At 32.8% G+C, this 17,516-nt stretch overlaps 2 protein-coding genes across 3 annotated transcripts; one reads left to right on the forward strand and one right to left on the reverse strand.

Annotated features, from left to right (window-relative positions):
• Positions 1-385: 385 nt before the first annotated feature.
• Positions 386-7,976, reverse strand: LOC134277586 (DEP domain-containing protein 7-like). The gene is made up of 7 exons (XM_062759915.1): positions 7,848-7,976; positions 4,149-4,348; positions 3,588-3,814; positions 2,782-2,987; positions 1,965-2,488; positions 1,567-1,768; positions 386-1,213 (listed from the first exon to the last, which is right to left on the reverse strand). Exons 1-7 carry the CDS (start codon positions 7,939-7,941, stop codon positions 1,014-1,016), a joined length of 1,653 nt encoding a protein of 550 aa, XP_062615899.1. The 5' UTR covers positions 7,942-7,976; the 3' UTR covers positions 386-1,013.
• Positions 7,977-9,559: 1,583 nt separating this feature from the next.
• LOC134277598 (T-complex protein 11-like protein 1) lies at positions 9,560-15,992 on the forward strand. Of its 2 annotated transcripts, none has more exons than XM_062759930.1 (10): positions 9,560-9,647; positions 10,363-10,633; positions 10,936-11,068; positions 11,831-11,951; positions 12,247-12,467; positions 12,819-12,955; positions 13,281-13,459; positions 14,180-14,361; positions 14,657-14,823; positions 15,212-15,992. In XM_062759930.1, the coding sequence occupies exons 2-10, from the start codon at positions 10,444-10,446 to the stop codon at positions 15,430-15,432; spliced, it is 1,551 nt and encodes a 516-aa protein (XP_062615914.1). In that variant the 5' UTR covers positions 9,560-9,647; positions 10,363-10,443; the 3' UTR covers positions 15,433-15,992. The 2 variants fall into 2 exon arrangements, with proteins under 2 accessions (XP_062615914.1, XP_062615907.1); XM_062759923.1 differs by having other exon boundaries at positions 9,574-9,781.
• Positions 15,993-17,516: the final 1,524 nt, after the last annotated feature.

A 17,516-nucleotide genomic window follows, 5' to 3' on the forward strand; every position in this document is an offset into this window, starting at 1 on the left:
AAGGGAGATTCTTTCTATCACTTAGCTTTGCTTGTACATGCATTACATATTTCACAATCATAGTTTTTCTTATGAATCCACTTTCATACAATTCCAATGTTTCACAGCTGTTAATATATTCACAGTTCAAATGACCAATCCACTACAAAAGGGGGGTAAACTTGTAATAAAATATTTATGTATTTCTGCCCCCTCAAAACTAATCAATCAGTTCATGAAAAGTATATTTCACATGTTGGAAGAATTCAATATTTTTTGAAATACGAAATACACATATCACATCTTTAAAATTACTTCATTTCAATCAACAGTCATGAAATTATTATCTATTCGAATAAAATATAAAATTCATTGGTAAAAATAATAAATAAAACAAAATCAAATCCAAATTTGTTGGCATGTTTACTGTTTAAAATGTAGTAATTTATATACATAGAAAATTGACAGTTAATATCCTGTTGCTAAATTTAAACAAAATTTGACATCTGGCAAGTTGTTCACAGTACATAATTAATAACAAACCAATGTATTTTGATCAATATCTCTTTTTAATATTTATCATTTTGGCACTATTGTTTGATAAATATCATGCATAATATAGTACAAGGAAATATAGACATCAAAGTGCAAAAAAAAAAAAAAATATTGGAAAAGGGAGATCAGGCATCAAGTGAGACAAATAGGAAGAAAAAAATATTATGGGTTGTAAAGAAAGAAATTAAATTAGGGGGATAGTGAGAATAAAAATCATCTACATTCTAAACAATGTGATCGAGACAAAAAAATACATGAGATCAAAAAGAAGGGGTTTGTCAAAAAGAGAAATAAACAAGGATCAGTGTTAATATTTTGGACATTATTATGGTTAAGTAAATATAAATACTGCTTGCTTTTTACAAATATATGTACAATATCACATGTAATAAATAAATTGCACTAGAGACAATGGACCCTGCATCGTTGTAAGCATTCGTTGTGATACAGTCTTATAATAGCACATTTATTGAACCGATTTACAACATTCCGACGAAATGTTTGGCGTACAGCTCGGGGTGACATTTCTGGAACTGTCGTAGGCGCTGTTTCTTTTCTTTGAGCGTAAAGTTCGTGTTGTCCAGGATACTGTTCATCATGGAGACCAGCGCCGTGTTGGTACACTCCGTGGCCTGTTTCTGATACTCGTCTGTTGTGACTTGGCTGCAGTAGGCATTATCTGAAATAACGTAAAAAATAGGTTTAATTTTATCATGCAAACTAACACTGTATGACATCAACATAAAATGAAAAATTTTAAAATCACATTTAGTTTTCTATGCTTCAGAAAATTTGCTATATTTTTAAAATATATACAGGTGCATTGGATCACTTCAACTTGATTCCAAAGTCATTCTTTTTTTAAATCTTAGAAATATCATTTTTTGGAGATTTAATTTTCTTTAAAATTTCATTGATAAAGTAGGTACCATTTTTTATGCATTGAGTGTAATATGATATAATATGCCTAAAATTTTATCTTAATATGTTTAATGTGCCTTAAATATAGCAAGAGAAGAATACAAAACCTACCTCTTACAGGGGAGACTTCTCCTGTCTTCAGATCATTCATACGAGTCACAACTCGATCCTTGATCTCCTTGGGTACAGTGAAGATTCTCTTGAGATTCTTCATCAGGAAGAGGACCAGAACTCGAGCGAGTTTGTGAGCCAGCACTTTGTGTTGAATGATGCAGTCCGTGAAGGTGTCTAGAGCTAGGGTCTCATTGTTCACCTGTTAGAGGAAAACAGAAAATTTTATATTTAATGTGTATATAAGGTTCATCAAACATACGGTATATCACTATGCTAGAAAATAAATTTTCATTTACTTTTAACATATTTCTTGATTCAAAGTGCAAAGAGCAGGAGCAAATTTTTAAAAAAATAATATTATGAAAAAAAATGTCATTATTATTCAAGAAATTTACCTTAGAATCAACAGAGAAATCTGTCATCTCAGCACAAGCAGTCATAAACTTGAGCAGACGTCGCAGCTCCTCCCTGATATGCCATGGCAGAATAATCAGATCCAACTGCAGAGCCTCAATGGCCATTTCATGCTTCTGTTGGATAATGAAATTCAAAATGGCCAAGTGGACCTCGATGAAATTTTCTGGCATCAGGGAATTTGCCTGGGACTTGTAGTGTCCGCTGAGAACATGGAATGCTTGGATCTTGGCTGCAGGGTTATGTCCCCTGACAAAGTCTTTTTCTAGCACTAGTAAACCTTTGGGGAGACACTCGATGCAGTTGAGGGCCGTTCTCATGAAGGGGTCGGTAATGTTGTTGATCCCCACGCTGTTGTAGTGTTTGGACACTGAGTTGGTGATCATGTTCTGTTTGACCGTCTTCTTGCTGGATTTCTGGTCTGATAATAATCCCTCCAGGAAGGGTATCTCTACAATGGTCAGAAGCTGACACAGGGCAACCTCTCTCCAAAGAGACTCCATCACTGAAAACAAAATTAAAATGATATTATTAAGTAAAAAACCTCTTCATGCATTTTAATGTACCTTAATACAAAAATGTATTTCAAATTTTAGCATTTTACAGTGTTTCAAAGTTGGAGAATTTTAATATTTTAAACTTTTTTTTACTTCAATTGTTGTACCTTTGAAATATTAATTCTGAATAATAATTTCTTAACTTGACTTTTGAAAGAGAAAAATTTAACCCAAACCTCCAGTTCTTTATAAAGGCATAAAAAAAAATCCCTTGAACATCAGACTTAGAAATGTTAGTTACCTTCAGGTGTGAGTGTTGAGTCCCTGCAGCTATTTCTGGACATGATGGAGGTATCAGACTTGAGTGAGCTGCGACTTCTGCGGCGAGTGAAGGACTGATGAAGGGAGATAATCTCCTGTAGCACTTGTCCTTTCTTGTTCACGGCAATAGGATTACAGATGACACTGTCATCCAAATTCCCTTCTTGGTCCACTTCTGGATTCAGTCTGAAAAATACAAATTAAATGGTTAAAAACATTTATACGGCTGTCTTTTCATAAATTGTTGGGCCATGTCAGAAAATTTCAGTTTGAAGTTTTTCAATGAAGTTGATTTTTCTTTCTCTGTAAATAAATCTATTTAAATTTATTCTTCCATGCCAAATAATTTTTAAAAAAAATATATTCAGAATTCAAAACTTATATTTATCACATAGACGAAATTCACATTTCTAAGAGTTATCTCCCGTTGTCGGCGTAACGCTCATTTTTCCCACTTTGTCCTTTGTAAGTTACTCATAAATATTTTTAATCTGCAAACGTTTCGGACAATTATTTACCTGTATTGCCAGAGTATGGGGCATTATGAAAAACGTAATGAACATATTCATACAGATTCTATTGCAAAGACACTGACCCATAAAGTTGGTAAGGTTGTAGAGGGAAAACAGTGTCTTACGCCGGTTGAACCGGTATTGTCCCCGCAAAGGGGAATAACTTTTGTAAATGTGAAAGTCGTCTATTGTGATCAAATAAATTAAATTCATAAATGAATTTGTTCCAAAGAACTTCACCCCCCTCTCCAATTTATGTTCCCTAATTCCTTACCTAATGGACTGGTTGCCCCGGCAGTCCTCCATGATGGAATAATCGTGTTCCTCGTCTGAGGAGCTGGTCTCTATGATGGTGGAGTTAGAGTTCTCATGGTTCTCTGGCAGATCCATGCCCACAAATCTGTACAGCTTATTGTGGCTGTCATCAAACGTTTTCTTGATCTCACTTGTGCGATTACTAATTGAGCAGAAGACCTGGCGATCCATCAAAGACTGGCAGAGCTGTTAATAATATAGACCAGAAAATTATTATACAAGATTAATAGGCTATCTTAGACATCTCAAGATTTCAATTACAGAAAAAGGGGGATAACTCAATTTCAGTCACTCTACAAAAATTGAACATTTTAGTGTTCAAGAAATTTAAATATCAATCTCTGATTAGGAAGTCTAAGATAAACAATTAATGCTTTCAGATTGCCATTCAATATCTCTCTCACTTTTTTATTCAAAATTATTACATGTATTCACCGAGTACGGGATAAGCTTATAGCTTCCCCCTCCTTCTCCCATAATATTCTTTATAAATCTCTCATCATCATCATGAAATACCTACCTTGACCGCTTTGTCTCTGGACAGGTCTGTACTAAATGTGTTTTTCTCGCTGAGTAGGTAGGTCATGACAATATCTACAGCGTGGGCCCCAGAGAAGGTGTTGTCATACGTCTTCATTTTGTACCGGCGCCTCTTCACCTCTACATGTATCTTTAAGTGGTCGATGATTTCATTCCATATCTGAGTAGCCCAAAATGGCCCTGAAAATAAAAAGAGAATCTTTTTTTTAAAAATGATTCACATAAATTTTACATATACAGTGTATATTTAGAACTCTTTAAAAAATCACATTAATTAACTGAAATTTAAGCTAAAACCCATCAAAATTACAAGTAAAATTTAGTAACTTTATACAGTTGCCATGCAGAAATGCTCAGTTATCATATTTAGAATAAGCAGGCCTGTTATCTCAACATAATTTTTTCTTTAAGATCAAGAGTGGAAAAAATTTAAAAAAGACCTAAAAGTATGCCCCCAAAAATTTCTTTACCTCTACAAGTTTTGAATATTTCCCCAGTAACATTGAGGCTAATGTCTCCAGTAGTTCTAGTCATGGTGGCAGTTTTCATGTAAATGTAACAAATGACTCAAAAAAAGCAAATATATATTCTCCAGAGATCAGATTCTGTCAGTCCAAGTTTCCCACCCCCATTATATACCCCCTCCTGTGTGTTGACTTAGAGTCAGTAGCACTGCTAGTAATGAAATACTCCCCTCATAGTGTGACACCCTAATTACTGTAAAAACAATACCAACTGTCCATGGGAATTTTTTCCTTTGAATTGTATTTGTTTAGCACTCTTGTTTATTTAGCAGATCTGTTTAATTGGGGCATATTAAAGTCTTTCTCAGGTTTTTTAACAGAGAGTATTTGTAAAACTTATGTACTTTGAGACAGATAAGCTGGTAAATTAGGAGACATACTTCTTATACTTTTGAGATTAAAATTCTAATCTTGAACTTTTATTTTGAAAAAAAAACCACATTCCTAGAAAATTATCTATGTAATAACCTGTTGACGTTAATCTATTTCCTTAACAAAAGTGAAATTTTAAAAGTCTTGAGAGTTTTTTTTTAAAAATTAATTTCTTAAACTAATTCTAATGACAGGTTTGTAGCTAAGAAATATATTTCCAAAAAGTGTCCAATATCATTGTAATCTCAATACTTACTAAGAGGAGTAGTTGCTTGAACCATGTTTAAATATTTCTATAGATATAACTTCTCAATCATTGATGTTACTTGTATAGCTTGAATTCAATTTCTGATAATCAACAAAATACTTTTTACTGATATATAAACATATTTTTTTCCATTTCACTTGATTTTAACACATTAAAACCACTTCCCTCTTTTCCACTTGCTAATTAAAACAAGGAAGGCATGTGACATGTGCCCTTACACCTGATTTCACACCTGTGCACACCTTTTTACACCTTTGCATATTCATTTCTCAGGGACTGAAATAACATGTGGAACCACTATTCAACAGATTGTCCTGTAAGTTTCAAAGAGTGGAAAATCAGGTGATGTGTACCTGCAGGGAAAATTGTGACATGCCAAAGACAAGGTTCTGGAAATAATTGACCATTAAAAATTTAAATATTCTTTCAAGTTTAGTCTGAATTAATAATGAATCCATTAAGAAATTCAAAGTTTTCTTTGAAGTTAAGATGTTTGATTTAACTTTTTAAATAAGAAAAAAGAATGATTAATTGATTTAGATGTATAATACTTTACATTACAAGTATTAAAGATTTATCTAAATCATAAATGATACATGTAAGTCTTTTTTCCCCATTCTTATTAATTTAGAGTATTTTGCCTTATTAAATGCATGAACATGATGAAGGCCAAAACTTCAAAGTTTTCAGTCATTTTCACTGGAAATGCATTTAATTAAATCAAAACAATAAGAGTCTTCAGTACTGCATCTACTATACAATAAGATATGAAGAGTTCCTCAACCTTTTTTGAATGCAATTCTAAAGTTGTGAAAGATTGAGGTATGTCTGATATTTTCATTATTTTGCATTACATCTAATAATTAATTGGCAATGCATTATCTTTTGACAAAAAAAAAAAATTAAATTAAAATCAAGAGCAATATCTACAATGTTTCATATTTAAATTACAAGTAAAACTCTTTACACATTTGGTTTGGATATTTGAAAATTCCCATGATAATTAAAATACATGCATCATTTTGAAATTCTTAAGAACTTTAAGTGTTTAAAGATAGATAATTGATGTGACATTCTTATTTATAATTTTTATATAGAAACATAGATTAAATATAATGTAAATATACATTTGTAAATATTTGTGTTATAAAAGCATAGGCACTTATTTCCATGTATTTCAGAAATAAATTTTTAACCCATACAGCATAGTAAGTGCTATTATCGGTATTATATACTATGGGCTAAAAATATACATCTGAAAACAACTGCCTGTGTTATACTGTATTAAAAGTTAAAAATAACTTCATCATTTTTTTTTTTTTATTGAACTATGGATTATTTCATTAAAAGTCGGCCTGTCAAGGAAATTTATTTTACTGTCATACTGAACAATGCAAATTGAAAATGATTAAATTATTCAAACACCAATACTAATGTTTTAAATTTTCAAAAACAAGTACTCATATGAAAACCATCTTTCTTGTAAGCAAACTTTTCAAAGGATGTCAAAATTTAAAGCAACACTTGACAAAATGAGGTTGTTGACTGTCAGAAACATTGCAGTCATTTTGAACACATAAATAGATAATTTTAATAGCAATACTTCAACTTTCATATTGTTTAGTTATCTGTTTTACATTTTTGCAAAAAAAAAAAAATCCCTATATCACTACTGCCTACCTTTTGTATTGGAACCGCGAATTTAGGACACTTCCTGGACAAACTTTTATGAAGTGTTTAGGGCTAACTTCATTTTCAATTAAACTGCAAAGTTCCCACATATTAAGTTGTTGCATTATCTCAACATTTTTTTTAGTGTTTTTATGTTGATAGTAAAACATTTTCCTTTAAACACTTTTCTGCCAGCATGGCAAGTTTTTCATTCTAAACCTAAATCACATCAGGGATATCCAGACATCATAACCTCTTCCTTTTCTGTGGCTAATACAGGAATCTGAAAGGGAAGGGTGGTAGTTGGAGTCGGGGGGGGGGGTGGGTCTCTTTGGATTAGGGGTAGGAGCCAACAACCACACCAACAAATTGATTTATTAAATTGCCTGTCATTGAAATGCCCCCTTAAAAAAATTTTATTGACCAAAAGGAAAGATTTAATCAATTTTTTCACCCATTACATATTGTATCACATGCACCATACAAAACACTGAAATATAGTGTCAGATCTATGTAAAATTAGGCTTCCTGTGTGGAAACCGGCAATTCCAAACAAATGATTTTTTAAGGATGGCCCAGGCCACAACCACACCTGACACCAAATGAATTGATTTATTAAATCATTCAATTTTATCTGCTGTGGATAAATCTTTTCAGTATAAAATTCAAACAGTCTTAGCTATGTAAAAGCTTATATATATTTTTCTGAAATTCACGAACAATATGCCACGCAATGACGAACCCTGTCGATCGAACAGGTGTCCGTTTGTTTATATTACAGATCAAGCGTTAACGAATTTCATACTTCAAATCAAACAGATTGTTCAAAGTGTGAAGGATTTACCTATGTTAATTTTAGATGCCCTGAGAGGAATTGATCGTTGGAAACTGTTATAAGAAACAGGACTGTCCAGCAGGCTATCCTCTCGCATCGCCATGTTTTTTGTTTTCGAATTTCGAGCCTCTAACAATCCCATACTGCACCACTGCTTCCGTAAACAATTGCACGTGTTCCTGGGACGACATATTTTGACACGACACACATATGGGCTCGGTATTTTGTTAATTACATGTCTGCTTTTGAATAAAATTATAATGATAAAAATTATTTAAAGTTCGGCGATTCAATTTTAAAAACATACAACACAGCTTCCTAGCTCTGTTCCTTTCTGAAAAAGATATGCCTAAAAAAAATAGAAAAAAGAGAACTGCTAATTTCAGCGACTTTCGATATTTTGGCCTGAATTTATCGAAAGACGTAGGAAAACACATATCCTGAATCCAAACCCTCAAGCACCAGTAGCACTGTGCCACATATGAGTAAATTTACCCTTTCTTTAATTGAAAAACTTTTAAGTACATGCGCGGATTTAGTGGGGGGGTCGGGAGGACCCCCCCCCCCGGAATTTACCCGGTTAAAAATGTATATACAACTGTACTAAAACAAGAAAAAAGTTACCATGGAGTTCCCCCCCCCCTGGAAAACGCTGACCCCCCTGGTAAACGCGAATATGTATGAAATGGGTATGAAAAGTGAAAGATTTGAGGCAATAGAAATCACCACTACCCCCCCCCCCCCCACCCACGAAATAGGTTTTTGACGTCTGGGATTGGATTTTTTTTTTGACTAGGGTGGACCCCCCCTGGAAAAAATTTCTGGATCCGCGCCTGAAGTACATGGCAATTAAAAAAAAGCCTTGACTTTAATTCATCATTGCTCCAGGGATGGTTGAATATGAAGTTAAAAAGTTTCAATTTTATGCTGTTGATTTTTGCGATCTCAAATTTTCTAAAAGTTCCTTAATTGAAATTTTTAAGTATTCAAGTCTAATTTACAACAATTCTCAAATTACAGTAGTCAAAAAGTTTTCTGAAAGAAGTTTGTGTTGAAAAATTGGCCTCTACCTACCCCCCCCCCTCCCCCCTCCTTCCGTGAAATAGGATTTTCGATTCCTTAGATCAGAGACATAAATATTTATTTATGTCTCTGCTTAGATTGTTAAAATTTTGGTGCGGTGTAAAGAAAGAGGCTGGTATGGAATATTTACTGGAACCCTCTATGTATCTTTGTAAGGATTTTTATGAAGTTTTGAAATCCATTATAAATTTATATAGATATGGTTATTTTACTTTATGTGGTTGCTGGGAATAATAAAAAGATTCAAAACTGAAGTATGATTGAAAAATTTCCTCTTGAGAAAGGAAGCTATGGGTATAAACAGGGACCTATACTAGGTATAAGTACTAAGTTAGTATATCATGTATATAGTTTTGGGGTTTTTTGTCAAGAAATTTCAGGGTTGGATTTTTGTCTTTAAATTATTATAACTAGGGTGTTCCCCCTCCCCCGGGAAAAAAAAAGATTCTAGATCTATTTATGATTGAGCAGAGATGTATCAATCTACCTAGAAATAATAAATTATTGAACAAGGTAAACACAAACCACAAAAACCTGATACACATTTAATGTAAAATGTTTTCTTTATGTCATTCATGAAGTTAAATCTGGCGCCAAATGACAGTAAATGTTCGGGTGTTCTCGGAGCTTTACGGAAATATTTCGTCACTTCCGTAAACATTGCAAGTATTGAGTCATGGACATAATCATGGCTTAGCGTCACCTTAAATCGAGGATTCTAGAAAGGTATTTTGGCAAGCAGACACCATAAAGATAGTTAAAAAGTATTCAGAGTGACTGCTAGAAACAAACTGTTCGATACTGACCGATCTTACGCTCAAAATTGAATCACTGGTTTGACATTGAAACCCGAGCGGCATGTAAGTTGCTTTGTTTACGTTTGTCAGCTGTTTATCGTTATTTTGACGTATATAACCAAATATAGGTTTTGACCAGAAAGTTATGGATACATTTTTTAAAACTGTATTTTTGCAAAATTCGATGACCTTACACGTTTATGTTGTCATTTCAAAATATGGCTTAGCTTTGGATTAATAATTTATATCAATTTTAATTTTCATTAAAAAAAATACAGATAAATATTATAATGTATACTTCACCAAAAATTTATTCAACCAAACCAATTCATCATATTCAGTAATCAACAACATTTTTCTGGTATATATATTATATATTGACCATGCATGTTTTTAAACAAAGGTGAAAAAATGTTGAAATAATGCCAAAAAATCAAGGATATATGTCCCTGATGTATCCTGTTACAGCTGATCGATATTTTTTAAATGTAATAAAACACTTATTATTTATAGAAATTTACCTGATTTCAACCTCTGATGTAAACAGTTGCTCAATGTATTTATAAATGCTTGCATGGCCCTAGCTAAGATTCAGATGGGATTCAGTTTAAAAATTATTGTTTATGAATAAACATTTTTGACAGATATCTACCAAAAAAGATCAAGGATTGGAAAAAATAACCTTTTATCTATATAAGGAGGAACAAGTTGAAGATTTTACCAACATGGCAGACAAGGATACCCCTGATAGTTTGAATAACTCTCTGGACGGGGAATTCCCTCCTCAGGACCAAGATGATGGGGAACTCAATATGTCAACGGGAAGCTCCATTAGTGATACAGAGACAGAGAAGAAGAAACTGAGGACCGAGTCACCAAGTTCTCCTAGAATCCCTCCAGCATTTATGGTTGCAGGTAAATTGTAAAACTGTTGTCATTTGGTTTTAATGAATATCTTTTTTCATGAGTTCATATTAAGAAGATATGAAAGTTAAAACATGATATTCATTTGGAAATGTGAAATAAAAAGGACCCTTTTATTTACAGCTTTATTTTACATGTTACTGAATGAAATTTCTACAGTGAATACTTTATTTATATAGTCATGTCTTTTTGGAGGGAAGTTGGTGGGGATCAGGAGAGTATACTATTTATCCATTTAAAAGTTTTTTAATGTAATGATTTATAATAATCTATTTGATAATTCTACATTTCAGCATCCCCTCCAAAGTTTCTAAGTTTTGAGCAGTTGATGGAGGCCACAAATGGAGTGAAAAACATGGCACTGGCCCATGAAATTGCTGTCAACAATGAATTCAAGCTGGAAAAGTTCCAAGCACCTGAAGACAGGTAAAAATATACATGTTCATTAAATCATTGAATTTTTTCCATAAAAAAGTAATGAAATAGATCAGATATATGAGAAAAATTGTCAAATTGTGTATCTGACAAGCAAATTCAAAGAATTGTGGTCCCCCAACTTTTAGTGTCATTGGGTTGGATGCCATTATTTGTGGCATATTGTTACTGTCAAATTTCAAGGTCAAGGTCAATAGGCCTCAAATTAGAAAGGTCTTGTCATAGGCCTAATGAACATTTGAAATATGAAAGCCCTTAAAAGCTATATTTTCTCATTCAAAAGTTAATTATGACCAAGGTTAAAGTTTTTATGACAGACAGACGAACTGACAGAAGTACACTGTGAGATAGGTGAAGGAGATTTAACGTCCCCTTGTTTTAACAAATTAAAGCAGAGGACATATAAAACAGGAAATGAAAAAGGATTCAACAATAGCTAAGAGCTGATATAATTGTCTTCTCCCTTATATAATAACAAAGCCTTATCTGATCTATCAACTGTTATTATATGTGTGTTGATAAAGAGACACAAGTACAGAAAACATGTTCACATACAAGCATTAATTTTTATTTTAATATATAGCCTGCTACAGGAAAAATATTTTCTTAAAGTGGTTGACCAACGGCTATCACAATGTATGCATTTTATGGAGTGGTAAAAAAGTGCCTATTTTAAATGCAAAATTTTACTGATATAAAATTTGTCTATCCTTTTTGACAAAGCATGAAATAATAATTTTTATTCAATTACAGCATAGAGAAGAAGGTCAAGGACACAGTCAGAAGAGCATTCTGGGATGCCTTTCAGGAGAAATTGAACGAGGATCCACCTGACTTTTCTCATGCTCTGGTTCTGATAGAGGAGATCAAGGAGGTAAATTCACATGCCATAAAAAGATACAAAGAAAAGTCTGTTGATTTATCTACTACTACATAGTCTGAGATAAGATACAAAAGGGATAATCCCTGCTTTCTAGATAAATATAACAAAGTGTATAGGTTAAGTAGTTATCTAACTGACCATTAAAGATTAAAATTTATTTACTGATAAACACTATACTTTTCATTTTGAAGTTCATCTGTAATTTTGGCCCCAGATCTAATTAATTTAAGTAATGAAAATTTTGTGTGTTATTAAAATGAATAATAAAGCCTTTGATTTTTTTCAGAACATCATGATGCTACTGTTGCCACAGCATGTGAGATTTCGGGCCCAGATCAATGAGGTGCTTGACATAGACTTGATCAGACAGAAGCTTGAAAATGATGCCTTTGATATTTACTACTACTCTAACTATATTATTGGGGTCATGGAGAAACTATGTGCACCTGTCAGAGATGAACAAGTGGCAAAACTGAAAACAGTCAAAGAAGTTGTTCCCCTTTTCCAGTAAGTGTCTTTGTTTTACATGTATCTCCTCTCTTTATTATGGCCTCAGTCACCTCACAACAAATATTGGAATCAATTTACTGTTTTATAAGGGGATGCTGCTCTTAATTCTATTTCTTAGCAAACAAAAGCTTTCTTAAATGATACTGTATGGATTTTATTTTCATTTCAACCTTCCACCCCAAAATGCATGAATGAAAATATGTACATGTATTTCAGCTAGATTTTAAAAATTTCAAATTGTATTGAAAAGAAGGATTAAAAAATGTTTAGTGCATGTAACGTTTTTTGATAATTCACTAGTCAGAACAAAACAACATGATATTGAAAAATTCTCTTTCTCTGTTACAGGGAAATATTTTCTGTTTTGGATCTGATGAAGATGGACATGGCTAATTTCACCATACAACAAATCAGACCATACTGCCAGCAGCAATCGGTGGAGTATGAACGCAAAAAATTCCAAGATTTCCTCAAATCACAACAAGGTAAACGAGGCTCTGTTTAAATATTGTATTATTTACCATATCAAAATATTTTTAACAAAGTTGACAGTTTTCAGAAAAATTTGAAGTCTTAAATTACATTTTGTTTTTAACATTGATATGGATGTACAAAGTATAATACATCTAATATGTAATATCTTGTACAAAGTTAATGGCTTCAAGACCAATGTGCTCCCATCAGTTTAATTTCTGTATACTTTACATGTAGAGATGACGTTCAAGAATTGTATCATAACGCTAGAGCAAGAAGGATATTGGAGGTACACTGTATTTATATTAATTTTTACATGTATTGCTTTATTTTCAGAGGCAGGAATTGATGGTCTGGAGTTTACAAAAGCCTGGCTAAAGAGAAGTCATGATAAGATTACAGATGTGAATGCGGTAGAGGAGGCTATGGCATTGCCTTTAGCAACCCCAGCAGCCATAATGAATGAGGCATACACTGAATTACTGGACTGGGATGAAAAGAATGTAATTCCAGAGGTAATATAACACAATATTTACATTTGCAATTGTTTTCCTTTATATAACACTACTAAAGGCAAGCGTTTTTATAACTGTGTAAATACAAGTATGGGGTCAAGGGGTCATAGATGTGCGTTTGGATAAACGTTCGACGTAATTTCTCTGTGACGTCATAAAGGGTCGACGCGCGTTTAGTGGATTACATACATGCCGTTGGGTTTGAAAAATTAAGGCATTTCACACGTTAAAAGTAACAAACAGGCAAATATAAAGTATGAATAAGTCACAAATGTAAATATAAGTAATAAGGTATCATTTTTTGAGTTTTATTGAGATTAACGGACTGGCACATGATCAAATCTTCCATAAAGCCCTTCGGGCTTTATGGGATGAATTGACCAACCCGTTTTACATCTCAATAAAACTCAAAAAATGATACCTTATTTCTTAATTAAAACATCAGTATACCAATTCATATAAAATTACAACATTTGTTTCAATATAACCAATACTGTCAAATCTTGTTACCTTAAAATCAATTTGACCAAGGAAAAAAACTTTTGAGATATTCAAGAATTCAAGGATAAAATAATGAATATGTGGTTGGATCTTCCATATCATTTTGACATGGTGTTTGAGATACTGAAGTTCAACCATATATTGCTATATTGATGTACATTTATATTCAATAACACTGCTTCTAGTTTTATTTCTTGATAAACGCATCTTTTATTACAGACTTTAGTAATGGACCATGCTAGAATTGCAGAACAGAGGGACAGTGCTCACAGACTAGCCCTGATTTCCTCTGTCCTAATGATCACATACAGTACAGTGGGAGCGTCCATCTCAGGTGTCCAAGCCCTGAAAGAAAAGTTAAAATCTGAGATCTGTACCTTACTAGAGGGAGTTTCCGAGAGGTAAGTTGGGAATAATTTAATGAATTAAGATTGTTTAACAATGTTTGCAATGTTCAGTGTTTTGCTTGGAAATTTTAAAAGTTAAGAATTGATTTAAAAAAATCCAGACAACAAACAAAAAGGCAATTTAAAAAAACATTGATTGACTGAAAAGTAATCATTTTCAGCATTAATATAATGAAAAAAATTACAAAATGTGTATGAAATATGAAAAGTTCTGTAAAGTGAGTTTTCTCCCTTTGACCATTTAAATTCTGCCTTGCTCTGTATTTTCATTTTTTACCTTTTTTTAAAGTGACCTCCCTAAAGCGATGAGTAATGTCGGGGAGCAGGTCAATAAGATGGTGAATGAGTTTCTATCGTCTCATGGGTTCCAGGCTCAGGACGAGGCCCAGCAGAGGTTACTGGTCGGTCAGATCACAGAAATGTCCAGCAGGGACAACAAAGTCTACAAACTCCTATGTAAGTTTCTGTTTTGTATCAAGAGTTTTAATTATAATTCAGAAGAAGAATTCTCCTGAAATGAAAATAAGAAATGAAAGCAATCTAATTTAATATATAAATATGTCTTTTTATATTGTTTTCATTAATTTATTTGTTGTTCTTTTCACAATTGAAAAATAAATTTAAAAACGCAAGAGGAAAAGGTACGTCTATTTTAATTTGATTGACATGAAAGGAATAGGAATTAAAGAATTCTTGTTGCTTCAAAACCTTAATGTTGTACATGTACATGTAACATGAAAACTTAAGAATGTGCACCTATTCTTTGTTTGCTATAATTGTTTGCATTAGAATTTTTTGATTATATATTTCCACTATCCTAAAATATATGTTTTCTTAATTTCAGTTAAAAGGCTGTTGGACTTCATAAGACAAATCATTTCCTCACAACACAAAGAACCACTGAAAGTTCCTCCGGGATTCTCGGCAGTGGAAAAGGAGCTTAGCCAGCTTTGTGGTCAGTTTTTGAGACTGATTTCCTATAACAGATCTGTGTTTGGTTCCTACTATGCAGACATTATAAACACACTACTACAGAAACACATGGCAGACCTGTCTCCAAGGTAACCAGTGATGTCAACATGTCAGGAATGGTGCATCATGGGATTCCGAGTTTGTGTTGCCTGAATGTGAGTGAGAGAGGAAGAAATTTCATTAGAAGTCTCTGGACATTATTTCTTGGGAAAAGAAAAAGAAATGGTGATATTTTCCTAGCTTTTCATGTGAATGGATAGAAATGTATTGTATAGTGGAGTGTTGTTTTATGTCAATGTTATAGGAGTGTGTTTTAAGGGAGATAACTGTCAATTCTTCAGAATATTAAGATTATGTTATTAACTGTTATTGTGAGCATAGAGATACTGGTATAATTTAGTGCTTATAAAAGTGTGTAGTTCTTGTACCACTGTTTGTTTTGCTACACAAAAAGTAATTTTTGCAAGAATTTTTGATTTTGCAATAGAGTATCCATAGTTATTGAGTGCTGTATTCAGTTTGGCATTATGTACTTTAATTTTATAATAGACAGTTGTGCCAATTATTATCTTTCAAACACTTATATACACTTGATGAATAGTATTAACTAGTAGATATTTTTCTTTGTTTTATTTTTTGTTTGTGCTTTTATTAAGCATGTTTTTTTTAAATTACACTTTTTTGAAAAAAAAAGATAACACTATATAGCCTGTAAATTTTTCATTTTTATATTTCTTATAAGGCTAAACAAAGCTTTAAATCTGAATAAATCTCTCTATCATCAGTAGTACCTGGTATTTTACTCCTCTTATTTATTTTTTATATATATTTTAAAACTTTAAGTAATTTGTCTCGAATTTTTTGAAAATCCACACTGCCAATCAAATATGTTAGTGAATTGGAAAATAGGACCATGTTTACTTTACAAACTTTTTTTTTCTTATTACCAGATCGTATGTGGACTTTCTTATTATTCAATGTATTATTTATAGATGTATCAAATCATGTTTCATTGAAAAAAAGGTTTAAGCTGTTAATACAAATGTAGTAACATTTTTGTGCCATCTGTGTGACAAAGTATATGTAATAAAGCATAGACACTATAGTGTATAGACTTTGTGATTTGTTTAACAATGTTGACACTTGTGTATTTTTTTTATATCCAGAATTTTTCACATTTTATTAGCTCACCTCAACGAAGTTGGGGGGAGCTTATGTGATACCCTCGGCGTCGGCGTCGGCGTCCCGGGTTAAGGTTAAGTTTTTTGGAGCAGTTTTCTTTTTAAGTACTTCTATGTCCTATATTGATTAGACATGCATGGAAGATGTTTCTAATGTGTTTCATTGTACCAGTCAAAGTTTCAGATGCTGCAATTTCAGCAAAGGAATGACCAGGTTAATATTTTTGGTGCAGGTTAACATTTTTGGTGCAGTTTTTGGTGTAGGTCTCATTTTAATATAAGCCCTATGGCACTTACATGGATGGTACATCTTAGGATGCATACTACCAGACTTGCTAAATCTGACCTACATTTTCCAGTTGAGTGAATAGATTAAAGTTTTTGGTGCAGGTTTCATTTCCAAGTTTCTATGAGACATATAATGACCAAACTTGCATGGATGGTACATTCTTAGGATGCATAAATGCTTATGCTGAATCTGACCTACATTTTGGTTGATGAACAGGTTATAATTTTTGGTGCACACAAGGTACTATGAACCCTATAATGACTAAACTTGCCTGGATGGTACATAATTCTACCAGACTTGCTTCGGATTTCTGACCTACATTTTCTGGACAAGTAAACAGGTTAAAGTTTATGGTGCAGGATTCATTTCCAAGTAACTTTGAGCCCTATAATGATTTGCATGGATGGTAATTCTTACTAGGCTGGCTTCAGAAATGCTGACCTACATTTTCCTGATTAGTGAAAAGGTTAGTTTTTTATACAGGTTTCATTTCAATATAACTTTGGCATGTTGAACAAACTTGCATGGATGATACATCTTAGGATGCACACTAATGGACTTGCTTCAGATGCTTTTTGACATACATTTTCCAATAGAACGGTAAAAGTTATGGGTGCAGGTCTATCACCAAGAAAAAGGCTTATACAAACCAAAGTTGCACAAATGATGCATCAAGGGATTAAAACTCTCAATCTTGCTTCAGATGC

The sequence above is a fragment of the Saccostrea cucullata genome, unplaced genomic scaffold, assembly GCF_032062105.1.
Source record: "Saccostrea cucullata isolate Sc308-1 unplaced genomic scaffold, CSIRO_AGI_Scuc_v1 ctg649, whole genome shotgun sequence".
Lineage (NCBI taxonomy): Eukaryota > Metazoa > Mollusca > Bivalvia > Ostreida > Ostreidae > Saccostrea > Saccostrea cuccullata.